The following is a 27,875-nucleotide window of genomic DNA, read 5'->3' as shown; positions in this document are numbered from 1 at the left end:
TGAGAAGCTGAAAAATCCTTGACATTAGTCTAAACACTACTAGCAGCAACTGAAAACATCAGTGTTATCAACATTCTTCACATACTGAACTCAAAACTTAGCACCGTACCAGCTACTAGGAAGACAGTTAACTCTATTCCAGCTGAAACTAGGACATAGCAAAAGTCATTTTAAGAATAAAAAGTTAGCTTTACAGCCCATCACCTCTCGGTCTGAGACTAAGCTCACAGAGGATCTTAGATATCATGTTGTATCGTCAAATTGCTAGGTGCTAGGCATTCAGTGGAAGTCACAACTCTGAATTAAGCAGCAGGCTCCCTTTTCTGTGCATGAGAACTGGCCTCACAAGAGCCAACGTGCTGCACAGAGCACTGCCTGCACAACATGTTCACCCTGTCATTGCCGTTCCCTGTATCTACCTGTACCTGAGATAGACAGGAAATGCCTATTTTATGAATATACCAGAATAAACCAGGACTTCCTGTGAGCTGTATTCCCAGCTCCCTTGTATTATCAGACTTAAGTGACCACACTTGGTACCAGAAGTGAATGTACTATTTTTTTACTAGCCTTTGGTGTTTAGGTACTAAAAGATAAAATGGATATGCTATCAATGGCAGTGGTACTCACGTGTTGGAATTTAGTGCCTGAATCCCCTCTGTAACTGTAGTCCCAATGTTCTGGAATAACAATCATTTATCTTAGGTGAAGTAAAATTTCAGGGACAGAGACTTCTTATAAGAACTTCAAGTTAAGGAGGAGAATGTACCAAAAATCAGCATTAAACAGGAATATAGTTTTAAAGTTTACTGTAGTCCCACTGTTGCCTGATAACAACTTCATGACGTTTCAGCAACAGTATCTCTTGGAACACTGCTTTCTGAAAGCCAAAAAAATTTACCATATTATTCATTGAACAAGATACCCCTGTATTTTTCCCTTTCACACACAGCAAACACTGAAGGACAAAGATTTTCTGTAGTGCCATATAAAGTATTTATTATTACAATATTTACAATATTACATGGTAGGTAAGCTATTAAAGATTGTAGCACAACCCACCTATATTTAAAATGCTCTTCTACTTGATTTTAATGAAAATAAGCCACCATTGATTATGTTAATTTACCCCAGAAGAGTCATAGAAATTAGTGGAAAACAAAGTGAAGTGCTTTAAGATTATCTGTGAAGAGTTTAGTCGTCTTGGTCTTCAGAGAACAGTTAGTTATCCGTTCTGTTAAAAAAAAATCTGCATTTAGGCAGCGCTAAAGAATCATAGAATCACGGAATAGATTGGAAGGGACATTCAAAGACCATCTAGTCCAACCCTCTTGCCTTGGGCACGGACATCTTCCACTAGACCAGGTTGCTCAAAGCCCTGTCCAACCTGACCTTTGAACGCTTTCCAGTGATGGGGCATCCACAACTTCTCTGGGCAACCTCATCCAGTGTATCACCACCCTCATTGTAAAACATTTCTTCCTCATGTCCAATCTAAACCCACCCTCTTTCAGTTTAAAACCATTGCCCCTTGTTCTGTCACTACAGGCCCTAGTAAAAAGTCTCTCTCCATCTTTCTTATAGACCCCCTTTAAGTACTGAAAGGCTGCAATAAGGTCTCCCCGGAGCCTTCTCTTCTCCAGGCTGAACAACCCCAACTCTCTCAGCCTTTCTTTGTAACAGAGGTGTTGCAGCCCTCGGACCATTTTCGTGTCCCTCCTCTGGACCTGCCCTAACAGGTCCATGTCTTTCTTGTACTGAGGACCCCAGAGCTGGACGCAGTGCTCCAGGTGGGGTCTCACCAGAGTGGAGTAGAGGGGTAGAATCCCCTCCCTTGACCTGATGGCCATGCTTCTTTCGATGCAGCCCAGGATACGCTTGGCTTTCTGGGCTGCAAGCGCACATTGCCAGCTCATATCCAATTTTTCATCCACCAGTATCCCCAAGTCCTTCTCCACAGGGCTGCTCTCAATCCTTTCATCCCCCAGCCTGTATTGATACCGCGGCTTGCCCCAGCCCAGGTGCAGGACCTTGCACTTGCCCTTGCTGAACTTCATGAGGTTTACATGGGCCCTGAATGTGTCTGAGTATATCTGAAGGCCCTGAATATTCTGAATATGTCTAAATACATTCAAGTATCACAATATTGCAGTTTTCTGTAATTTTTTGCAATAATTCAAATGAGGAATATGAACTGACAGCATTCATTGTTCTCACAGTATGGGAGCAAATGGTGCTGTGCCCTTGTCTGGTAAGACCAGAAGGCAAAGGGATTAGATTTTCTTTCCTGTTAGTTTGTCCAGAAGAAAGTAGTACCTTGTTCCATACAATGAATAAAGCATTTTCCTTCAGCTGGGGTAACTGTCAAATGCCTGTTATATTTTGCTCTCACTTGCTGTTACTGGCTCAGTTAGGGGACTGATAAGATGAGCTGTACTTCACCTGGTTAGAACATTTCCATATTCACTGCTCATGTTGTTGGGAGGATTTTGATATTGGAAGACTCTGCAGTGCAGATTTATATATGGTTCCATAGGCCTGGGAGTAACTGCCCATTGATGCTTTTGGATCACCAGCAGCTCCCACATTTGCAGTAATCTGGAACATCTTTTTACTGGACTTCAGAAACGGATGAACATCTTTGCTGTGAAACTGAGTATTTCTTGGATTCTGTGTGAGAAAGAAAAGCCAAGATAGTTAGTAACCTGTAATCAGCTTTCTAAAATACAAATAAGGAACACAGATTTTGCTTCAGCTGAGGAGCAGGACAGATCATGAATGTTGTATGAATAATAAAAGAACAGACTGTTTTGTAAGATCAAGAATAGGATGGTGAGAATGATGTGAGGGAGAAGGGTTTAAGAATGGGCGTATTGAGAACAAGGAGCAAAATACAACAAACTAATCCTGCACTGGAGCAAAAGTCCAAAGTCCTGTTTGGCTAATATCTTGTTTCCAACAGTAGTGAATGCTTTAAATATATGTACAAAAGACAGATCATCATCATTCCCCAGTATATCCTCCTGGCTTCTGCCAATCAAATAGCTTGGTGACTTTCTGAGTTGGAAGCTACATATGGATACTGTGTTTATCAGCCCCTGTGGGAAAAAGTTATTAATACATTACAATACATAATACATTACAATACATTTGAATCTGCAGTTCAAGAGGAGAGCTGTTTCACTGCGGCTTATGCTTTGTGAACCTCTATAGTTAACTGAAAGGCAAGAGTGTCCACTCACTATTGTGGCACTGGCTGCTGTCACCCCAGCCATTACAGGAGTCTTTTCTGGTCAAATGGCTGAGAACAAGAGTTTCATGAGCTTGCTAGGATATTGAAAATGAACGCAGACTGAATGCAGAGCAACCTGGAATGTCAGAACTTTTCAGCTTCTGCTGAGGCTGAATGAGAAAGATGGAAAAGTCAGCATTTACGTAAGATCAGCCACAATGCTGATGACCTTCTACCACAATATCCTGTCTCTGACACTAGTCAGTATTAGCCTCTCAGGGAACAAATATAAAGCACAGGGCATGTGTAGGGTGATCTTCTCCCTATTATGCTCTTCCAGTAACAGGAAGTTGGTCACAATTACCTAAAGATTCTTCAAAATGCATTGTTCATATGTACATCTGCACATGCAGCAACCTCCACAATCTCTTACTGTGGAATAAAGGCTTCCACACTTGCTCCACACTTGTGGAATAAACGGTTCCTCTCACTCTCAAAACATTTTGAATGGGATTCCAAAGCAGAGGGGCTGAAAGATGGGTTGCAAGTGTGCACGTGGACATACTTGGAAGTTACTGGCAATCATGTCTCCTTTTAGCAGTTATTCATATGTATTTTCGTATCAATCACAACAGTAAGAAGAGATCCAGTAGGAACAAGCTTGACTGTTAACAGTGTCTGCAGCTTGTTTCTGGCTTGAAATGGTTCAGATCATCCAGAGCTGTGTTCAAAGAAATGCTTTGCCTTAAGGTAAATGTGATATTGCATGCTGACACGAAGCAGGTGATCCCACCCAACTCATCTTTGATAGTGGTGTCTGTCAGAAATCCCTTCATACAACTGTGCTCAGTACACATTTTGAATGGTTTGGAGCTCCAGCACATAGTCACTCAAGTATTCTTTTGTGGGGATGTGAGAAAGTCCCATGACAAAAAAGTCAATCTTTAGTGTCAAAAAAAAAGTCATCTGTGGTCCCTCCTTCCATATTCTTCCTCTGCCATAAGCTTCCTCTGATCTAGCTCAGGAAAAAGAAAAAGCAGGGGCAAGGAGGTCATTTAAGAACCCAGCGAGGATAACAACTTTTGCAAGGAAGCGTGGCCAAGGACAGGGAAGAGGGACAAGCAGAGAGGACAGGACTGAAGCCTTCACTGTTCAGCAACAGCAATCCATTAGGTTGATTCCAGAGGTAATACGAATTCTCCAGCAAAGTTTGGAATATCCAACATTCTCAATCTGGTTAAAAAAGAATTTGCTACCTACACACTTTGGACAGGACAAGCCATCGCTGAAGATAATGTAAAAGCAACTGATCTGTGATTCTCAAAGTCAAAGGGAGTTTTTGGTGCTGCTGACAACCTGAACAATGTGATAATCTGAAATGGTGTTCAAATCCTCACTTGTCTGAAGTGATAAAATTGAAAGTAGAATGGAGTCCAAAATTAGCCTGTCCTCTAGGAAAAGGGCAGTGGAAAAAAAGTCATATATCTCAGCACATCTCAAAGACATTGCATTAAAAACTCAAGATGGGGAAAAAGAAGTAGAGGCAGAGAATCTGCAGATATTTCTACTTTTCTTTTTGATTACAGTTAGCTGACATATATGATCCATTACAATTAATCTTTGTGAAAAAAATACTGCTAATGAGGAAGAGACCTAGATTTACAAAAGGGCTGTGTTACTTCATGTTCTCTGAAACACTTAATTCCTGTACTTAAATTCAACAATCATTCACAGAACTCCTGCCTAATCCTATTGGCAGCAAAATACTCTTGCTCCTCAAGTCACAGGTGATAGGGTTTTTTGAAAGACTGGGATTAGACGTAAAACTCCAGGAGAAAGTTAGTGTTTATAAACCCAGACTAGCTGAAGATCAGCATTACATATGCTGGACTTATAAGGTTTAAGCCACATCTGTGCCCTTGGCATTTCCTGGTGATTACTATTAGATGGTCTTCCTCTCAACGCTCTGCCTCATGCACAGAACTTAACTCAGGGTCACAAACTTCATTAGTGGACAAAACACCCGAAACGTAGGTATTGCAACACTGAAGACTGCAATATGCAGTTCCTATATGAATCTGCCCCATATTAGAGGCAAGTTATGTCTAGTTATTTCCCCTACTAGCAGAAACTCTTCAGTTAGCACACTCTTCAGCTCTCTAGTAATGGGAACATACTCTATACAAGCCCAACTGCCTTCTCAAACTAGGTTACTGGTACCATTTGACTGACACTACATACAAGCAATGAAATTGCAGTGTGTATCTTTGTCATAAGTAATTTTAACTAGTAAAAAATTATTAATTTAGTCACTCACAGAGCAATATGTCTTGCCTCTCATTTAAGTATCTTTACAAAGTTGCAAATTAAGATATTTTGTGTCTATATCATTTTGGCCCATGAAAAGCTAAGGTTTGTTTTTTTTTTTTTAACTGCTACTCACATTATAAAGGTTCTGTACACTTGTGGGAGGTAGCTGAGCATTTGCATTTGCCCATGTGATTTGTCTCCCCAGTCTCCTATTGTTGGAGATTCTGGCCTGTTGAGAAGGTGGTGCAGAACAGTTCTTGATCACAGCACCAGAATTTGCATTACCTGCAGAAGAAAAAACATGAGAGAAAGTAGGAAAATCATGAGGACAGAGAACACACTGACTGATGCAGGGATAGAACACAAAAACTGAGTCAGCCCCTGCCACCTCGCTTCATCTCACAAACAGAACAAAAATATTCAGAATAAAATTAGAATGTACTAGCAAACAAAACCAGTTCAAATGGGCATGGGAAAAGATAATAGCAGCAGAGAAGCAAAGAGAAAACAGAAAGGAACATAGAGACAAGACTGAGGCAGGAAAAAGCCAAAGAGAATGTCGTACACTCAAAACTCATTCAACAGTGTTTTGTTCTTACGCGATTTTCCTCCCACATTTTCACCCTCTCATTTTGCCATGTAAATTCCCCTTATTTCTTTTTCCCCACTCGATCTCTTTTCTTCTTTCTACCCCATAATAATGACTCATGGTGGATCACATCCCACTGTAGGAGGGTAGTACCTACTTTGAACAGCAGTATGTGTTATGGGATTGTATATCACGTTGATCTTTGATCTCTGACATAAAGTTCTTGCTAAATCTTCACTCTGGCTGGATACTTCTGGCTGGACACTAGATGTAGTTCCAGCATGCACATCTGAAGTTTTTAGAAGAGGCGGTGTTGGTATTCTCTGGCCTTTCCTGGTAGATAAATTCACAGAACTGGAATTTGGAAGAAGTGGCCTGGATTCAGACTGACTTAGCTGAATATTTTCTCTCCGCACTTGCTCCTTTCGATGGCTATTTAATTTCTTTTCAAGGATCATCTACAGAAAGGAGAAGTTGGTTAGACACAACACAGCTGCACAGCAGAGCAGAGGAACAAAACATAGAAACAAAGAGAAAGAGTTACAAATAACTTCAATTTATTTCACAGGATAGGTAACAAGTATAATTTTAAAATTAATTTAGGGTTGGAAAGAAGATAGAAATAATATTCTCAGTGGAAAGAAAGAATAGGCTGAAGCATTAAGAAAAAGTATTGGGTAAACAGGCAATTTCAATATATCCTGAGGGAGAACATGACTAAATAAAATGGGCATTAGCCTTGGAAAAGACAGGATTTGTGTGCCCAAAAGGTTAACACTATGTTCTTTCTTACCATCCCCTTCTAGGACTTTGCAAAGCTGATTTTTTAATGGTCAAAGCAACATTCATTCCGGTTAGTTCATAATTATTTCTCACCTACCTCTACACACTATTATCTAGCGATAGAATCCTTGCCAAGGTTTTGGGTCTTGGTGCAGACAGTCTACTCTCAACTTCCTGTAATCACAGTCATCCCAAATTTGACACCCTATCAGTAAGATTATTCAAAACTATTCACTTGTTTCTTAACCTTGTACCTAGATTATCTGTGACCAATCCACTGACATTTAGAATATCTTTTCTATCTGTGCTCAGTATTCACTTTACTAATTCATCTGCTCATGAGTCCTAACATTCTAACACAGTAGAGTTTATTAGTTTCCCTCTATTAAAGACCTTAAAAGAAATTTTAAGTAGATTCAACTTTTTAAATTCAATTTTATTTTTTCTTTCTTCCATTTAAATTGCTGTTAATAGAAGCAATAACACTTTTCATCTCTCTCTAGGAAGGTGGACACGCTTATCAGTCTTTCCCAGTCTTGGATTTTCTGATCTCTAAGCTTCCTTTTCAATCTTCTCTTCCCACTGTCATTCTTTCCAGTGCCTCTTTTACTACATTTACATTCCAACTCCTGCTCTTCCCACCATCTTCCAGTTCCTTTGCCTCATAACATGGCATTTACATAATTTCTTTCACTGCAAAAAGGGGAACCAGCCCCCCGCCCCTCCAAACTAAGCCAAAACCAATTTCTCCTTCTGAAGGCTTGATTTACTTCCACTTTTGCTGCTCCTCATATTTCATTGTTAGAGCATTCACTCTGGCTATCCTCCCCCAACTGCCTCAACAACACCATCCAGATCAGTTCAGTGTCTCTTATAATTAGTTCTGATTTGCATTTATCTTTGTTCTTCTTTCACTTCTTTAGACATTATTCAAATGTTCGTAGAGTCATAGAATGGTTTGGGTTGGAAGGGACATTCAAAGACCATCTAGTCGATCCGCCTTGCCTTGGGCACGGACATCTTCCACTAGACCAGGTTGCTCAAAGCCCTGTCCAACCTGACCTTTGAACGCTTTCCAGTGATGGGGCATCCACAACTTCTCTGGGCAACCTCATCCAGTGTATCACCACCCTCATTGTAAAACATTTCTTCCTCATGTCCAATCTAAACCCACCCTCTTTCAGTTTAAAACCATTGCCCCTTGTTCTGTCACTACAGGCCCTAGTAAAAAGTCTCTCTCCATCTTTCTTATAGACCCCCTTTAAGTACTGAAAGGCTGCAATAAGGTCTCCCCGGAGCCTTCTCTTCTCCAGGCTGAACAACCCCAACTCTCTCAGCCTTTCTTTGTAACAGAGGTGTTGCAGCCCTCGGACCATTTTCGTGTCCCTCCTCTGGACCTGCCCTAACAGGTCCATGTCTTTCTTGTACTGAGGACCCCAGAGCTGGACGCAGTGCTCCAGGTGGGGTCTCACCAGAGTGGAGTAGAGGGGTAGAATCCCCTCCCTTGACCTGATGGCCATGCTTCTTTCGATGCAGCCCAGGATACGCTTGGCTTTCTGGGCTGCAAGCGCACGTTGCCGGTTCATATCCAATTTTTCATCCACTAGTATCCCCAAGTCCTTCTCCACAGGGCTGCTCTCAATCCTTTCATCCCCCAGCCTGTATTGATACCGGGGCTTGCCCCAGCCCAGGTGCAGGACCTTGCACTTGGCCTTGTTGAACCTCATGAGGTTCACATAGGCCCAGTTCTCAAGCTTGGCCAGGTCCCTCTGAATGGCATCCTGTCCCTCAGGTGTGTTAACCGCACCACTCAGCTTGGCATCATCTGCAAATTTGCTGAGGGTGCACTTGATCCCACTGTCTACAGGGAAAGTACAGCTTTCAGTTTTTCTCTTGATCTTATTGCATATACCAAATGGCATCAAAAGTACTATTTTTCCTTTTCCCTGTACCACTAAAGATTTTGCATCAGCTTTTTTTTATTTATTTGCTTGATTATAACACCATTTCCAGATTTTTCAAGTACTACTATTTCCCCATGTTAATGCATTCAAAATATGTCTCCTAAAACATCACTGTCCTTTATTATTAGCACATTACACTGATCCTTCACTTACTCTTCCTCCTCTGTTAATTAATTATTCTGAAATCTGATAGTTCTCTGTATGTGGTGCGGCATGGAATTGCATTTGACGAAGGTCCAGCAAAAAACCTCAGTGTGTTAGGTTATGTGATAACAGTTTGTCTGCACACCCACAACAGAGCTCAGAAAGACAATGGCAGGATGGGGAGCCCAAACAATACTCTGTTGAGCTACACCCTGACCCATTCACAGAAGCCATCAGCCCATCAAAAGCCCATCTGCACAGGCTGAGAGGAGCACAGGGATGCACCATGGCAGATGGGAACCCAAATCAAGGGGTTCTCAACACCTTGTCTGGGCCCCTGCCAGGACTGTCCCAGCAAAGCTATCAGCCCCATTGTCTGGGCATGAAACTCATTACAATAAGTCATCCAGATTTCTCTGGATCACCTTCTGGACTAAGAGTGGCAGGGTATGGGGGGGGTGGAGGTTGCTGCCTAGGGGTTGGACACATTATGGGATGCAGGGGAAAGCCATTTGGGATCACACAGGACTTACTATGGGATGTTTAGGGTAGGAACCAGAAGCAGGAAAAGAGAGGGGTGTAGGTGATTTGGGGAGGAACAAGTACGGGAAATAGGGGGTAAGAGGTATAAAAACGGTCAGTCGTGTAAATAGCTGGCTGGTCAATAAGCTTGCCTGGCAATGCCCTGCACCTGATCAATGCAGTTTGCTCCATCTTCTTAAATTCCTTTCTCTTTCCTGGAAGAGAGGCTGTCTATTCTGTCTGCATGTGTGTATGCAGGTGTGAGTGCCACCAACTGGAGTCAGATCACAGGTCAGAGGGCCTGTGTGTCCATGGTGCCAGCAACTGAAGAGAGTGCAGGTGTGCGAGTGAGTGTCTGATCCCTAGCAAAGATCAAGTGGCCTGGGAGCCACGGGGTGAGCAGGCCTCTAAGGACCAGCTCTGGGTGTGAGAGCACCTGTGTATCTCTAGGGGTGAGAACACTAGGGGCAGGGGGACAGAGGTCAGCTAAGGGACCTGGAAAGTCCTGGCCAGCTGTTTGCCTGCATGATCTGTACCAGCAACTGGAATGGGGCTGCAGCCTTGGGGGCTTGTGTATCCAAGAGCCAGCAGCTGAGGAGACTGGGATCAGACTGAGTGTCTGAGACCAGCTGCTGCAGGGATCCACCTTGTACATATGTATATATATTCTCACGAGTGGAGTTCCACCTTGCTCAGCCAGAGAAGGGAGCAGGATGAGGCTGTTGGTGCTGTCTATGTTTGTGTGAGTGCTCCGAGTGCCTGTCTCTGATCCACGTGGCCAGCCCTGTGTATATGTATATACCTAGTGTGTACATGTTTTCTGTATGCATGTGCCTACTGAGAATACATCTTCAGCCTTGCTACTGGCTGGACCTAGGGACACAGAGTGGCAGCAGCCTTGCCCCTCTAGGGCTGTTGGATCCAGCATAATACATTTTCCTCTAACACAGTCTTTCTCAGTCATCACGCTTTACAGACTTTTCTTTTCCCAGTGGGAACCTAGATTTAAAGACCTCTCAAAAATTATGACAGTATGGAACTGACTGATAGGAAGCACCAAGATGTAACTGTAAACATGTATGGAAAGCCTATGGGAATGCAAATAGAAGAAAATGTCAGAATTCATTAAGTGTGTGCAAGAAGGGCAGGTTACCTGGAGGATTAGGATTTTGGAAAATAGGATAAGAGAAAGTACCTCATATAATTTATTTCGATATTCTGCCACAGACAGCTGGATATCATCAGCTAAAGGAAGAATCACATCATAATCCAGAGAGGGCTCCCTGGCAGGACAGTGAAATCTAAGAAGATGATAACACATAATGTAATTCACTAAGACTAAGAATAGCACCAAAGATTAATATAATGTTTAAAAGGATTGTTAAATCATCTAGTGTGACCTCTAGTGTAAATAGCATTAGAGAAAAATCAAGAATTAGCTTTGTCTTTTTTTTTTTTTTTCTATCACGCATATAAAGAAAACTTGCGCCAAGAGCAGGTCTATAACATCTCAGAAGACATCAGGGGAAATTGCACATTGGTATTACTCTCACCTCTTCACATAAGGATGCTGCAGAGCCTCCTCTGCTGTGAGTCGTTTATCAGGGTTAAATACTAAAAGTTTCTTCAGAAGATCCAAGGCAGGCAATGGAGTAGAGGATGGTAAAATCTCCTCAAATGTTACTCGCTGCCTAGAAGTCAGAAAACAATGATATAAGCTCCCAGTGTCTAATTTACAGTGAAGGGATGAATTACAGTTCTGGGAATCACAGCAAGGTGACACCTGACTCCTTTTGAGCATTCACTCACAAATAGTGTGTCATAATCCTGGAACACTCTAAAGTATAGGCCTGTGAGTATGTTAAAGTCTTTTACCCCCTTGATTAGGTTTGAATGCCTTCCTCCCTGCACTAGGAACCTACATGAAGTGCCTAACTTGCAAGTCTAGTCTTTCTCTTGTTTCAGTGGAGAGAGTGAGAGATATCAGACAGTATCAGACACAGGGGAATAATGAGTCCTCTGGACAACAAGTTCTTCTTTTGTTCTTTTGACAATGCAGGAAGCCCAAACTCCTAACTTGGATGTTTCAGTTGAACTGTTAAAGATCCCATGAATCCAGCCCTGAGACCACAGAAATATATTTCTGTATAATTTGCAATGAGAAGATGAAGTTTAAAAATCTGTTTTTGCATTTTGAAATCCTAAAGATAATAATTAACATAAGGAACATGAGAATATCTAATACATTTGAAAAATCAGTTTTAAAACACGATTCTTGCTCATATTTTAAATAATTTTGTTACTCCATGACAACATTCTTTTAGTTTAGAAAAATGATCCATCACTGAACATAGCATTTGGACTGAGTGCCTCAGAAAAAAAACTTTTCCGTTTTGAAGACTAAGAATTCACTTGCTCTTTTACCTAGCTGGAGCTATCTATCAGAACTTAGCCACTTTCACATTTTTTGGGGGGGGGGGGGGGGGGGGAAGACGACAACATCCAAAGAGTAGGGCTGTCAAATAAAAGTGCATTTCAGCCAGGAATGAATGGAGAGTTCCAGCTGCTGTCTCTCACTACTCAGAGAAGGGTTATAGAAATGAGAGAGCTCTTCTCAGAGGTGCTGTGGTGGGTTGACCCCCACTGGCAGCTAAGCCCCCACCCGCTGCTGCTGCTCTTTGACATGCAGCAACCCTACAACAGAGGGATTCACTAAGAGACTGGATGGGCACAGCTGTTTAATCCTCTCTGTATCCATGGCAGCTACACCAAAAGCCCACTGGTACCCTTTTGGGTCCCTGAAGTAGCCTCTCCTGATGTAGTCCATGCCAAGGATGCACCGAGTCTCCAAGTCGGTCACAATAGGATGCTTTTGCCACCTGTTGCTTGTTACGGTCACTTCAGCCTCCAACAGAGATAACTGTTGGGATCATTCTGTCGCTCCAGAAATCCAGGTGGGTTCCATCCCCTTGTATCCTGATGGCATTAGGGTCACTGTGCACTGGTGTCCAGCAAAGCCTTATACTCCTGTGGGTCCAATGTGCCTACTGTGACTATTGAATCCATACAGTCCAATAAACCCAAGTTATGCCTTTCCTCTGCCTGGCTGGAGGCATGGCCTGTCTATTCCTGGTCAGAGCATTCATTACCTGACTCCTGTAATTGCAAACCAGGATCAGAAGTAGGATCAGTCCTTCCACTGCATCTGGGCAATTGCTCAACAGCAATTGGAGCAGTCATCTTTCTGAATGAACCCTTTTGGGCTGCTGTTTTTCCTTGCAATTCACATACACAAGTTTCTAGGCTTGAGATAGATGCATTGTCCCACCTCCTCCTGTCCTTCCCACTGTCATGCAGGTAGAACCACAAGGTGGCATGCATGGTTCCCTTTCCTTTGAGCAGAGAAAGGCTGACTCCATGTGACACTCTTGATAGCTAAGATGCCAACCTGTATGGGTAAGGAGGAAAACATAACTCCCTTTGAATTTGCTGGAACTTTTGGGGCAGTTTTTCTACAGCTGAGATACAGGACCATAGGGTTGGGGAGGTAGAGAGATTCTCTTCGTATTGCCAGAGCTGGCCAGCCAGTCTGTCCACAGTTGGTGCCTCACTGTCTGTACAATTATTGTCAGGGTGCTGACATACAATGTTGGTGTGCTCTGTACAAACTTTTGACCGTGTGCACTGGATTTCACCTGGATCTATGGTTATTGCCCAGGTTGCTGTAGATCACCTCCACCACCAATTCCCTAATGCTGGATATCTCCCTCAATGGTGATCCACTTGCCTCAGTAGTTTATAAGATCTTCCTTGAGGGCATACCTTGCCTTCATGCTCGACAGAAGTTGCCTCCAGAAGCTGCAGATTGTTGCCCCTTTTCCAATCCCTTCACCAGTTCCCCGGTCCTTAGCGAGAGATCCCAGTTGCTGGGCTTTCTTACCCTCTAATTTCTGACTCAGCACTGGCCCCAGTATCCTAGCATCACAGCAACCAAGTGATAATTTGCTCACCTAGATGACAGCTGTAATCTTTCCGCATATCATGCTGCTTGTTCAGGGATAGGGACTGGGTGGTTTCTACACTCATTCATGATTTCTGTCTCTTCCCCCTCTTGTCCTTGTGGCTGCTCTACTGCAGAACTGGTTGCCTCTTCTGATTCTTCCTCCTGCTCCCTCTTAGAAGCTTCTTCCTCTCTTACAAACCAAATTGACTTCCTCTCCCACTGTTTAGGAGCAACTGTTATCCTCAAGGGTTGGGTCTCTGACTTAGCCACAGTGTCCAATTTTATGTCCTCAGATCCAGAGACCCTTTCACCCTGCTGAGGTAGGTGTAGGCCAGGCCCCAGCACAGTGTGAGAAGTTGTGTCTCTTTGACATAGACAAGGCATCCTTTCTTCAGGTGTTTTGTCACTTCAACAGGATGCCACGCTTGTTCAGGTGTGAAGTCTCACACCATCGGACATGAAAATTGCTCTAGGTGCCTGCACAAATTCTCCTACACAACTTGTGACCCATGACCTGACTACCTCAGGGCACATCCCTGTGTGGCATTCACAAATAGTTGTTTATCCTTAGGAAAAGCCAGAATCAGATTCTTGACATATACCAATATAAGCATTCTAGTTACCCAAGGATGTTCAAGAAACTGAAGAGCTGTTGTAACAAGACAGAAAAACAATCTACCCCAGGAGAGAGGAAGGGGGAGGTACCATTCTTCATTTCCTCTACAAACTTGCTCTCGGATGAGAAGAGGAGAAATTGTTAATTTTCTCCACGGGATGGTTCCCAAAGTACTGGGACAGAACCAATGCAGGGCCTAAATACCAGATTAGGCTCAAGGCTAGTGCTTTTATCATAACTCTCCCAGGCAAAACACAAAAAGGTGCTAAACAGCACAGCAAACTGCAAAAGCTGAAAGCAGCCATTACAAGCCCTCAAATTTGATGTACAGCAAGAGAGGCAGCATGCCATGGAGCAGGTAAAGGAACAAATAAACCAGTGCTGAGAACAAATACATCAATATTATGACCAACAACAGCTAAACAGGTGTAACTACTATAAAATCCTGTCTAGTACACTCCAATCAAATCTATTAAGATGTCGAACCCCTTTGGCCCCATGCTGGACACCCAAAAGGACTCTGGTGGGTTGACCGCAGCTGACAGCTAAGACCCCATCCAGTCACTCACTCTCTCCCCATCAGTAGCATGGGGGAGAGAATCGGAAGGGCAAAAGCAAGAAAACCTCATGGGTCAAGATAAAGACAGTTCAATAAGTAGAGGGGAAAAAAAAGGGAAAAATGGAAAAAAAACCCCAAGTTGTGCAAAAGCAATCACTTATCACCAGCAGACCGATACTCAGCAAGTGTCCAAGCAATAGCTACTTTGGTGAAATTCCTCCCCACTCACTTTATTGCTGAGCATGACACTATATTATATGGAATATCTCTTTAGTCAGAAGGGTCAGCTGTCCCAGCTGTGTCCCCTCCCAGTCTCTTGCCAACCCTTAGCCTACTCACTGTGGGGGCAGAGTGAGAAACAGAGATGGCCTTGATGGCTGCTGTGCAAGCATTGTTAAGTAACAGCTGAAACACTGCTGTGTTATCAACACTGTTTTGGTCACAAATATAAAACACAGCAGCACACAAGCTGCTGTGAAGGAAACTAACTCCATTCCAACCAAACCCAGTACAGGTGCACAGCAAAAGGATGAGAAGCAACATTCCCAAGTGCATCAAGGGAAATTCCTATGGGATACTGTGACCATCCACTTCCTGCTGACAAGGTCAAACACACATGCTGTGCTGACAGTTGAATCAGCAGGGACAAAAGGGTCTCAGTTCCTCAGATACCTGGCATAGATTGATACAGGAATCCTGGCAACCCTGAATGAAAGGGAGTAATGCTCCAACTGAATGCCAACTGAAAAAGTCGGCAAAAGTCATCATGAAAAGGCATATGCTATTCATGTGAACAGCAAGGGACCTGCTAGAGCTTATGGTTTGAGCCACCCTAAGCTAAACCTATAAAAACCTATCAGTAAACATTCAGAGAACTCATACCACACATAGCTGGGCTATGCATATTGCAGACTCCCCAGTGAGAAGGGATGCCCACTGAGTATCATGGCAGATACCAGTGGAGAATACTTAGAGACTGGTGAGTAACTTGCTGCGGCCATAAGATAGTGTAAAAGCATTAAGTTTACTAATGTTTACTAATTAGATATGTAATAAATGCAGAATTATGTGGTAGTCTGTGTACATAACTGGAGGATCCAAAAGAACCATGACAGATATAAGGAGGGAAAAAAAAAAAAAAAAAAAAAAAAATCACAGGGAGAGTCATTAAGCAGCTGGAATGAGGCAGTCGGCCTGAATAGATTCGGGCTTTCCATGTGTGAACCAATGTCAGCAGATACCCAAATGACTCAGGATAGGAAAATATTCTAATTTTGAGAAAGTACACATGACAATAGCTTGGAATGTAGGCCCAACCTAATATTTTTTGTTATTCCCTGATTTTGCCATTGGTCTTCTCATCTTCTTTTTTTAATTTTTTTAAACTTTACATCCCTTCCCTAGAGGTAGGTTGAATCTGCAGAGAGCAGTAATAATTTCTACCAGTGAACACTAGAAGGTGAACTTCAGGGGAACTTTTCGTCAACGTCATACAGTAGACTGTTGACTTCTGAGACACATTGAACATTCAAGGCTTACCGGAAACTCATGCGGTTAATAACTGAGGCTCTGTAATCTGATTGCATAGCCAAAATATCTGCAATAATGAAAAGATACTGTTAATGCCAAGATTAGGATTACCAGAGCTAGACAGTTTATGAAGGAAAGCAAATATTTGATATTAACGTAGGAAATCATGCTAATAAAACTCAATGGGAGATCCTATGGAAGGGGGATGGAATATTTACTTAGAAATTTTCTAAGCTGATTTTCTCAATTCCTATTCATTCTATCATAGATTTCATAAACTTGCATTCTTATACCCACATATGCAGAAGCTCCAAGATATTCGAGGCCAAATGATCTGGCCAGGATCACTTGTGTGGGACACAGGGAACAAGGGATACCAGATATTGATTTCCTCATCACATCCGCTGGGGTTCTTTCTGACTGGTGATCATGAACTCTTCTCTGAACATATCTGTCATACTCTCAAAGAGTCAACAGTTGCTATGGAATGTTTTTTTTGCTTCAGAATCTTGCTTCTTTGGTCCCCATAAATCCTAGGCAAAGTTGCTGCTCATAGGTTGGTTTTCCTTGTTTGCAATAAAGTTTTGAACAAGTGTCTGTTTTCACTTGTTTGGCTAAAAGAAAAGGAAATTGTGCCTGTGATATGCTGCAACCTTGCAGCCATTGTCCTGTGGTAAGGATACAGGACCTTCTGCTACTGCGTCATTTGTCCTGTGGTCTTGTCTTAGAGTGCAGACCTTCTGGTTCTGACATTATCAACACATTCCTCAACTGTATTGCTGAGAATGGAATAGCATTTTTTGTTATTAGTGCTGGCTGTTCTTCTAACTCCTGTTTTGGTGTTTTCACGCACACATTTCCATTCATATTTCATTCACAGTGACCAAATCTCTAATAAAAACTATAAGTAACTTTAAGCTCGAATGGAATTCTCCAAAACTGTGATGTCCTTAAACTGAAGGTAGTTACTTTTCTAAAAACTATTTGCTAGCTCAGTTAGAACATTGAATATTGTACTAGTTTATAAAGCATATGGGCTGTTAGACTGGAACTCATGGAAGACAATACTAATAATCATCATCATCCCCTCTTTTGGATTTAACATATTTTTACTCTTGTTTTCACTTCTGTGTTTAGATTTCCAGACCAAAAAGTCCAATTTAGCTTTACTATGAAAATCCCTCAGAAGTATTAAACTTGTGTTTTAAACTGTCATCCTCTTATAAATCTCAAAAATGTTTTGAAGGCCTAGTTCTTGTTTCTCATCTAATCAAGTATGGGCTTATTTTCCTCTGACACTAACATTTCACAATTAAGTCTTTAATTTCCTTGAAAAGATGTTAGAATGACTCACAAGAGATACCTTCTTCCCTGATCCAGCTGGGCTGCTTTCTTTCACTCTTTTAATCTCTTCTCTAAATACCTTTTCCCGTAGAAGAGTCCTACCTTCTGGGGATGGGGCAGGAATGACCCTCAAGATCTGCTCTATTTGATTCACTGTTGATGTTCCAGGAAAAAGAGGTTTTCCAAGTAGCAGCTCTCCCAGAATACAGCCAATGCTCCACATGTCTACACCTTTAGTGTAACTACAAATAAGAATAGAACAGAGTTAGGACTAAATCAATCAAATATTTTTCTGTACCTGGTATTCACATCATCTACATTAGCTTATTTTGCTAGAAAAACAAGCTTGATGACTCCTTGAATACGAATGCTCACAGGTTTTAATTATAAAGTGAATGAGATTTGGGAATCATGAAACTGGCAAGCATAAAACAGAAAGGAGATTTATCCTACTAGAAGCCTATTCTAGGAAACCATAAAAGGAAGTGTATTAAAGATAAAGGCCAGGACAAGGTAATATATACTTTTCAGATGACCAACAGTGAAGATACAAGTTGCTGTTTGGAAACAGCTGACTTTTCAGGGCATAATGTATCTAGAAAGTAGTTACAATTACTTAAGCAAAGTAAATGCCAAACAAAGGGTAAATGACAGTTTGCAAAACATCCACGTTTCAAATTTGGGATACTAACTCAACCTATATTTATTTTCTTTTCTGATCAATAAGATTTTGTATATTTAAGTCAAAAAAAGGACTAAGCCTGACCAACAGGCAGCTGATTTAACATTTGATTACAGAATATTTTCTGAAGGTTTATCAAAAAACTCTCCTTAAACTTGGAGAAGAGGATTAAGGTACTCAACCAAATTTTGTAAAGATGAAGATTTAAGGGGAGAAAGAATAAGTCTAGTGGGAGAAAGGATGACAAACAGATGAGCTGATAATGTATGTAAATGGACAATCTAAGAAGCCAGGAAGGAAATGTACATGTAATGAGAGATTTTTATGTTGCAGAACTGAAGTTTAAATGCATATTGAGAAAATGGACTGCTGACATGACATTGCATCTGGTGACATCTAAAATGAAAAGATTTAAGACTTTTAGACAATAAATCTTCCCAGTGGTGAAGAAATTATAGAAACCCATCCCTTTACTCATATTAAGCAGTTACCTCCGAGAGGAAAGTAAGATCTCAGGGGCTCGGTACCAGCGTGTAGCCACATACTCTGTTAGAGCAGGGTTGCCTTGGTCCTCATTCATCTGACATAAAGAACGGGCCAGCCCAAAATCACAAAGTTTAACAAAGCAGTCTGCATCCAGCAAGATATTTGAAGGCTGAATTGAAAAAAGGAAAATTAATAAGCTTTTTACTCTTTGAACGGCAGAAGATTATTATCAAGGTTCTTTTGCTAGTCTCCCTTTTCATATTTTTCAATTTAGTGTTTAACAGAAATTTAGTGTTTAACAGAAAACTTGAGTGAAGGATAAAGACTATGACTGAAATATACCTTCTGATCTCTGTGAATAACATTTCCTGAGTGGATGAATTTAGTTGCCTTCAGGAGTTGGTAGAGAATGTAACACTTGTGGATATCTTTCAGCAAATTCCCCTTCTTAATCACAGCATGTAAATCTGTCTCTGTAATATATTACATCAGTAATATATTTACATCAGTAAAGGATTACCCAGTTGTGAATATAAGTTCCTCAAAGCAAGGCCAGAATAGATCATAGTTGAAACTGTCATCTTTCAAGAGCATTCTCAACAGAAGTTAACACTGTAATTATTAATAGTACTGCAATCTCTCTATATTATGAGTTTGACTTGCAGCTCATGCTACAGTTACTGTTCTATTATTGCATACTTTTGTTATAATAAAGTTGCACATAGTCTGTTCCACATGCAACTCTTCTGTCTCTGCAAGACTTCTAATTTATTGCTCTCTGCTGTCTTCATCTCAACCAGCCACTTCTCATATAATTATTAGTCCTTTAAAAGTTTCACTGCTATTCCCATCTAATCACAACCAATATATATATAAAAAACCTGTACTGCTCCTACTTATATGTCTACTTACATGAATATTCATGTAAATTATCAACACACTACTATCAAAGTAGGGAACAAAGGTAACTAACTCATAAGACAGGCTGTATTTAAATGGCTGATGCAATGCTAAGTCTCACCCATGGACTCAAAAATGAGGTAGATGTCCTTGTTGTTCTGAGCTCGGATAACATCAAGCAGCTTGATGATATTTGGATGTTCTCCAAATTCCTGCAGAGGGAAGAGACCCAACTGTCAAAATCAAGTGTCTTGCTTGTGAATCATAAAAAAGGACAATAACCTATCGCATTTTGTATTATTGTCTAGAACAAATGTTAACATGCTATTTCCTTCATTATGTTTCTAATGAAATAAATAATAATAATAAGGATTTAAACTTGCTCCACAGTATGAAACCAGCCAGTTAATCTAAAACCTCAAAATCTCTGTTGTCTGAGACATTAGTTCTAAAAATCCCTCCATACCATTGTCTGAATAAAATCCAGTCAACTTTACGCACCTCGTATTTCCAACTGAACGCAAAGAAACATTGTGGCAGTGAAAATAGAACAAAGTTGCCATCAACGTTCATAATTAAAAAACCCAACCAACCAGGAAGTGTCTATCTGAGGGTATGTTGAAACACTACAGGCTGCATTGATTGAACTGACTGTAATTGGAGGTCAGACAGTCAGCATACAAAGAGATACCTAAATACAGGTATCTTAAACTGTAGGTGAATTCTATCCTCACATTTGCAGACTGATGATACTGTCAAGATCATTTACTTCATCCTCAGTCTTAACAACTTTTATTTCCTGTAGCTAACATTTCTGCGCAGCTAGAGGCACTGTGAACACTTCACAATATGCCAACATTTTCATGAACTACCCCAAGTATAAAATCATAAATAGCTGCACCATAAAACCTATGCTTGAATCTAAAATACACACATTTTTTTTTGTTATTTGAACCAGTAATATAGACTCTTTATCTATATCTATCACAAATTCAGTTATAAACAGTATCATAAATCATAATATCAAGCTCTCTCCAGCACAGTCTTACAACACCATCACCTTCCTAGCCTCTGAGGCCAAGAAAAGAATTGGTTATAATGTACATCGTCTAGAAAAATCCACAAACCAACACACTCACCTGCAGCGACTCATGAAAATACACTTGCAAAGCAGTAATATACACCCAGGCCATCAAATACCTTTGCATTTATTCTGAGGACAATATTCAGAATGCCCATCCAAATAATCTAAAGAAAGTTTTTACCCAAAAGGTAAATTTTTCCAGAGATGCAGATCAGTCTTGACAGTGTTACTTGAGTATTGTTTAAGAACTTACTTCACACTGAAGGAAAACCCCATTGTCTCACCCTGTCTTGCCCTGGAACTGATAATAGAAAGTTATGAAAAAGTTTCAACCTATATTAAAAAAAATCCTACCTTGAAAAAAATCTTAGTCAGAGCCAGTCCTACTTATCTTTGCTTACAGAACAATGCTCTCACTAAAGTAATTACCAAAAATAACATTCTAAAATGTGGCCCAAAATACAGCAAATAGATCTGCAGCCATACTGAACTATAAGCATAAAAACTGCAAGCAGCAGAATGAGCAGCATACTACGTATTACCCAGAAGAAAATCATCAAAATGCCTAGATTCTACATCAACACTTCTCAATTAAAATAAACTTCATCCAGTCCATCAAATGCCCTTATGATAAACATACAGATTAAACTCAGCAATCATTATGCACAGGAAGGAATTTGCACAGACAAGCAAATTAAGACAAACATCCAGTCACTAATGAAAGAGTATTTCTTACGTCTTTCCCTTTTTGATCTCTCAGTCCTGAACCTCAAGAAAGAGCTATAATATACCTTCAAAAATAGGGGGGGAAACTAAAATTCTTAAGTCTATTGAGCATCTAAAGTCATGAAAGTAAGGGCTTAATGGCACATTAACCTCCCTCCCCCAAAATGACTCATCCTTTCCTTCAGGAGAAGTATCCTTCTTTTTCTTCTCCCAACTCCTCCTCCACCCATCTACTCCAGAAGTGCTATACTTTCAGAGACGATCTAACCTACAGGTAATTAACTTCTAAGGAATTGTTCTCATACATTTTTAGCTCTTAAGTTTGCAGCTTCTATTTCAGGCTTAAAGAATGATTAAAAAGTTAAAAAAACCCATCTCTTTCCTACTTAAACTTGACAGTCTTAGGAAATACCTCTTCCTATGAGCCCTGCCTTGCTTGTGTCCTTAGAAAATCATAGTTATAACAACATTATCACTATTCAAAAACATTGATGTTTCTACATGGTAAGTCTGTGGAGTAATGGACAGGTAAACTTAATGCCACTGATAAGGTACTAAGGTGTAGTGTGGGATCAATTATATCAAACCAAAAGCAGCCTTAAGTAATTCCATACAGAACATCTCTTTTAGTTTTGCTTTGATTATTTCAAGTGGTCAAGTGGCTTCCCACATGACAGAGGAAAAAAATTTTGGCATGTAAATCTCTTCTACACCCCAGTCCCACCTCTCAATCATGGCATTTAAAATTTAAGAAAAAAGCCTTCCGTCCACAAAGATGTAAAAAGTGACAGAGAGTGCAAGTCAATATGGTTATCCTAGAGTACACATACTGCTAAAAATGGTGAAAGGACAGAGCATGTCTCAAAGAAAAAATAAGACCAACTCTCCATTTCATTCAGGTGTTTTTGCCCAGTGATGGAAAGACTGTTTGCCAAGATGGTGCAGAAAAGAAGTGAATAGAATTGTCAGCAATGATCAGCACATTTTGAAAAAGAATGGGAAGAAAATATGTGAACAATATCAGAGATAATTAAAAATCAGAGGAAGGGGAAAAATGGATGTTACCTGCAGGAACATAATCTCTCGAAATGTTCTCTGGAAATAAACAAAAAAAAGTTTATTGTCACCTCAACAGAATGACAGAACAGAATATGGACTTCCAATGAGAGGGCTAAATCCATTCTAATCTCTAAAGCAGAGGAAACCCTTATATGGTAGACCGGCTAGGAAAAACCCAGTTGCTCAGTAGAGAGTCACAAGTGTGCTCTCTGTGCTTAGGCACTATAGCATAACAACATCAGGGAGAATCAAATTGTGCATGCCTATAAAGACACTTTTTCCTCAGGGACATCAAACAGTATTTTGTAGATGCCATGATATAACAAAGCTTGACATTTATTGCTCCCTTTTATCCTAATATAGCTGTAGACTGTATTACTACATGCATAATTGTCAAATAACTAACTTTCAGAGACATAAATCCTGAAAATATCTATGAACACCCACCACATCTTTCAGGACATGTTAGAACAACGATTTCTCACCTGAGCATCTGTTCTGTTCCTGAAAGCATCAAAAATCTTTTTAACAGCAACTATTTCTCCTGTCCTGCGATCGATTGCTTTCCATACAATGCCATAAGCCTAGGGAGAAAAAAGGACAGATGAAGTGTACTATGACATCTTAAGCACAGTTCAGACCTTCAGGGTTGTTTTGGGTTTGTGTGGAGGGGTTTTGGTAGCAGGGGAGGGGGCTGCAGGGGTGGCTCATGTGAGAAGCTGCTAGAAGCTTCCCTGGCTCCAAGTCAGACCTGCCTCTGGCCAAGGCTGACCCAATCAGCCACAGTGGTAGCACCTCTGGGAGAACACATTTGAGAAGGGAAACCTGCAGCGGGAGAGGAGATTGGAATGTGAGAGAAACCCCTGTGCAGATACCCAAGTCAGTGAAGAAGGAGGAGGAGGAGGTGCGCTGGAGGAGGTGGTGCCCCTGCAGCCCATGAAGGCAAAGCCCCTGCAGCCCACGGAGGTGAACGGGAGTAGATGCCCACCTTCAGCCCATGGAGGACCCTATGCCAGAGCAGTCGGATGCCCCCGAAGATGGCTGTGACTCCATGGGAAAGCCTGTGCTAGAGCAGCCTGTGCCTGAAGATCGGCCCACAGAAAGGACCCATGCCAGAGAAGTTCGTGAAGGACTGTCTCCAGTGGGAGGGATCCCATACTAGAGCAGGGGAAGAGTGAGTAGTCCTCCCCCTGAGGAAGGAGAGGCAGAGACAATGTGTGGCGAACTGACTGCAACCCTCATTCCCTGTCTGGCTGTGCCGCACGCCGCTGGAGGGGAGGAGGTAGAGAAAACTGGGAGCAGAGTTGAGCCAGGAAGGAGGGAAGGGTGGTGGGAAGGTGTTTTAAGATTTGGGTTTTACTTCTCATTATCCTTGGTTTGATTTGATTTGTAGTAAATTAAATTGATGTTGTTTCTTCCCCAAGTTGAGCCTGTCTTTTGCCCGTGACCATAAGTGGTGAGCAATCCGTCCCTGTCCTTGTCTTGACCCATGAACATTTCTTTGTATTTTCTCCTCCTCATTCCACCAGGGCTGGGGTGGGGAGGAGTGAGCGAGTGGCTTCGTGCTGCTTTGTTACTGGCTGGGCTTAAACCACGACAAGTATGGAAGTAGAACATACTCAACAGAGGGACTGAAGGAAGAGGTAATTACCAGCTACCTAGAAGAAAGAGAGGTTAGGCCAATGAGCAATACTTGCTTGAGTCAAGGACTAAGAATGTCTACACTGAGTCTGACCAAAGGTCCACAAGGTCAAGCATCCTGGACCCCAAAGCAGCCAATAGCAGATGTACATGGTCATTAAGTTCAGCAAGGTGAAGTGCAAGGTCCTGCACATGGGTTGATGCAATCCCCAGTATCAACAGAGACTGGGGGATGAAAGGATTCAGAGCAGGCCTGCGGAGAAGGACTTGGGGATACTGGTGGATGAAAAGCTGGACACGAGCCAGCAATGTGTGCTTGCAGCCCAGAAAGCCAAGCGTATCCTGGGCTGCATCGAAAGAAGCATGGCCATCAGGTGAAGGGAGGCGATTCTGCCCCTCTGCTCCGCTCTGGTGAGACCCTACCTGGAGTACTGCGTCCAGCTCTGGGGTCCCCAGTACAAGAAAGACATGGACTTGTTAGGGCAGGTCCAGAGGAGGGACACGAAAATGGTCTGAGGGCTGCAACACTTCTGTTACAAAGAAAGGCTGAGAGAGTTGGTGTTGTTCAGCCTGGTGAAGAGAAGGCTCTGGGTAGACCTTACTGCGGCCTTTCAATACATAAAGGGGGCTTACAAGAAAGATGGAGAGAGACTTTTTACCAAGGCCTCTAGTGACAGTATCATAGAATTATAGAAAAATTTAGGTTGGAAAAGACCTTTAAGATCATGGTGTCCAACCGTTAACCTAACACTGCCAAGTCCACCACTAAACCATGTCCCTAAGTGCCACATCTACAGGTCTTTTAAATACCTCTAGGGATGGTGACTCAACCACTTCCCTGGGCAGCCTGTTCCAATGCTTGATAACCCTTTTGGTGAAGAAATTTTTCCTAATATCCAACCTAAGCCTCCTCTAGCACAACTTGAATCCATTTCCTCTTGTCCTATCACGTGTTACTTGGGAAAAAAGAAAAGAGACATCCCAACTGCCAACAGTGTAGTATTATAGCACTTACTCGAGACACTTATATGCCAACTGTTTATACTTCCTGATGCATGGCAAAGGACCTGAACCCATACTCCAGGATCACATGTATTCTTGGGAAGTCTGCCTTGATGTCGCTATCTGAGTATTTAAGCGTGAAAATCACTCAATATCACATATTGTAGCTGTTTTACTTTGTATGAGTATTTAAACATTAACTGGGCATTTCTGAGTGAGAAATGACCCCATTGTGCAGATGTAAGGCATCTCCTAGAATGTGGAAAGTTAAGATTCAAATCTATGACCTAAAAATAAGAAAACTGGATCTGTACCACAAGGGAGACTGAGTAATCACCATTTGCAAGTATCACATAGTCATCTGAATAGGGAATACTCAGGTAGAATTTCCCATTCCCTTAGTGAAAAAAAGAACTCTTTGAATTCCCTCACTGTACAGGAACAGCTTATCTCCTTTGCTGCTGCACTTCTCTGTTCTATTTTTTGGGCAGTCCTCACGTGTTTCAGGGACTCCAAGAGCCTTTTAAGTGCTCAGGTACATGCATCAGCTGTGTACATACACAATACATACAGAACTTTCTGCATACAAGAGGCAGAAAACACAGGTATTTAGGAGGCTGGAACCACTTGAGTTAAGAGCTTGACTAGTAGTTTTGATAATGTCAGTGATGCCTACATGATGGACCTGAAGCCACTAAAGTCCTTTCAAGACCTGAATGTATGGAGTTATGTTTGTGAAACAGTCTCCAAATAGAACTCTCAAACAATTTGATATTTCAGATGAAAGAATAATGTCATTCTGTTCAAAGAACCTAGCATGTTAAAAGATGTAATATATTACATTCAGTCAAAGGGAGAAAGCTGATAACTAGTAACAAGATGGTAGCAAACCTTGCAAGTCAGAGCCAAACTTAGAATTAAATATAGCCATAAGAACGATCAGTGTGAATTCAAAAGGAGAAAAACAAAACATTGTCTTAGAGGATAATGAAGAAATTGAGCCTCTCTCAAGTGCCCCCTTGTAATTGCACATGAAATACTTAACTACTAGTATTAACACAACTAAACAATGGCAAAGAGCTGCCAGAATAGAAAAGCAGATAATCAGGAAGTGTTTAAAGGCTGCCTGAGGAAAAAGATCTTAGAAATTAACATTGGCTCACATATAAAAATACATGATTTTATGGGGAAAAATTACTTGATGCAGCACAATACTTGAAGAAATGGGGTTACAGTAAATGTGAAAGAATGTGGCAGGCACAAACAGAATATACTTTGAGACTCAGATTCATTTGGCTATAAACCAGGTGTACATGCAAGGTCGGTGCTTTGTGTGGCAGCTCTCCAGTAAATTACAGGGAAAAAAACTGATGGGGAATTTAAAGGTATTTTCAGTTCCACATACTACATCGTAACACTTACCTTCCTCTGAAATCTAGCTGCGAAGCAACCATAAGAAGTCACAGAAAGTTATCAGGCTACGATTAACTTTTTTTTTTCTCTATTAGGCATAATAAATATTTCAGAGTCCAGTTTTTCTTCAGCTCTATAAGCTCTCAGACCTCCAGCACTAGACGCGGCTCAGGTCGGCGGCCCGCGGGAGGGACCGGGAGACCGCAGACAAAGGCGCCGCCGGGACGACCCGCAGGGCAGCGCTGGACCCCGCCGCCCGGCTCCCCGAGCTCCCGAGGCCCCCCCAGGGCACTCACCCCCTTGCCCAGGCGCCTCTTGATCTCATACTTCTGGGAGACGAGGACCTCCACCTCCGGCACGCTCATGGCGGGCAAGCTGAGGCGGCTGGCGCCGCGCCCGGCGAGCGGACGAGGGCCCCGCCGCACGGCACGCTAGGCTGCCCGCGGCGCTCTTCCCGTTGCCTTCTGCTGCTATGGAAACAGCCCCGCCGCACAACGCGTGCGCCAAGCGGCCCCAGGCCGCGCAGGCGCACAGCGTGATGCTGGGGCTACCGCGGCCTTTCCTCCTTCTCTTTCGCCGTCGGGCGCTCCGCTCCGCTCCGCTCCGCTGCGCTGCGCTGGGCGGCCGGAGGTGCTGCCGCGGGCTCGGCCGCGCTTGCTGGCTCCATGGGCGGCTGCTGGGGGAGCACCGTGCCGCCGGACGACTCCCCTCGGGCGGCGGCGGGCCGTGACCGCGCTGCCGCTTTCCGCTCCCAGGAGTGCGGCGGGGGAGCGGCGCAGGCCAAGGGTGAAACTTCTGCAGCGTAGCGCGTCCTCTGCCTTCATCTGATAAGCGTTTGTCTTGGTTTTTGCTGGGGCAGATTTAATTTTCTTCTTAGTAGCTGGTATAATGATGTGTTTTGGATTTAGCACGAGAATAATGTTGATAATGCACTGGTGTTTTAGTTGTTGCAGAGTAGCGCTTATCCAAAGTCAGGGATCTTTTGGTTTCCCGTGCTCTGCCAGCAAGCAGGGGCACATGAAGCTGGGAGGGAGCATGGCCAGGACAGCTGACCCGAACTAGCCAAAGGGATATTCCATACCATAGCATGTCATGCTCGGTATATAAACTGGGGGGAGTGGGCCGGGAGGTGCGGATCGCTGCTCGGGCATCGCTCAGCAGGTGATGAGCAACTGCGTTGTGCATCACTTGTCTTTTCTTATTGGTTTTTTTTTTTCTTTTTGTTATATTCCTTTTCATTACTATTATTATTGTTGTTAGGATTATATATTATTTTACTTTAGTTA

General features: G+C 42.2%; 1 protein-coding gene across 2 annotated transcripts; it reads right to left on the bottom strand.

The window, feature by feature from the left end:
• Positions 1 to 199: 199 nt before the first annotated feature.
• MAPK15 (mitogen-activated protein kinase 15) lies at positions 200 to 27,082 on the bottom strand. 2 transcript variants are annotated; one of them, XM_030012381.2, is made up of 14 exons: positions 26,886 to 27,082; positions 23,019 to 23,117; positions 22,540 to 22,569; positions 19,786 to 19,876; positions 19,107 to 19,237; positions 18,770 to 18,933; positions 17,699 to 17,838; positions 16,262 to 16,319; positions 11,098 to 11,235; positions 10,740 to 10,845; positions 6,289 to 6,589; positions 5,676 to 5,827; positions 2,443 to 2,670; positions 200 to 880 (listed from the first exon to the last, which is right to left on the bottom strand). In XM_030012381.2, exons 1-13 carry the CDS (start codon positions 26,952 to 26,954, stop codon positions 2,464 to 2,466), a joined length of 1,686 nt encoding a protein of 561 aa, XP_029868241.1. In that variant the 5' UTR covers positions 26,955 to 27,082; the 3' UTR covers positions 200 to 880; positions 2,443 to 2,463. The 2 variants fall into 2 exon arrangements, with proteins under 2 accessions (XP_029868241.1, XP_029868240.1); XM_030012380.2 differs by lacking the exon at positions 200 to 880 and adding an exon at positions 983 to 1,234.
• Between the last annotated feature and the right edge of the window lie 793 nt (positions 27,083 to 27,875).

This window comes from Aquila chrysaetos, chromosome 4 (assembly GCF_900496995.4).
Source record: "Aquila chrysaetos chrysaetos chromosome 4, bAquChr1.4, whole genome shotgun sequence".
Taxonomy (NCBI): Eukaryota; Metazoa; Chordata; class Aves; order Accipitriformes; family Accipitridae; genus Aquila; species Aquila chrysaetos.
Note: the sequence above shows the minus strand (reverse complement) of the source record. Positions and strands in the feature narration are given on the sequence as shown.

Coding starts and splice junctions, on each gene's coding strand:
- MAPK15 (XM_030012381.2), bottom strand. CDS start 26,954: ATGAGCGTGCCGGAGGTGGAGGTCCTCGTCTCCCAGAAGTATGAGATC. Junction 23,118..26,885: donor AGAGGCGCCTGGGCAAGGGG/GTGAGTGCCCTG, acceptor TTTTCTCCCTAG/GCTTATGGCATTGTATGGAA. Junction 22,570..23,018: donor GGAACAGAACAGATGCTCAG/GTGAGAAATCGT, acceptor GTTTATTTCCAG/AGAACATTTCGAGAGATTAT.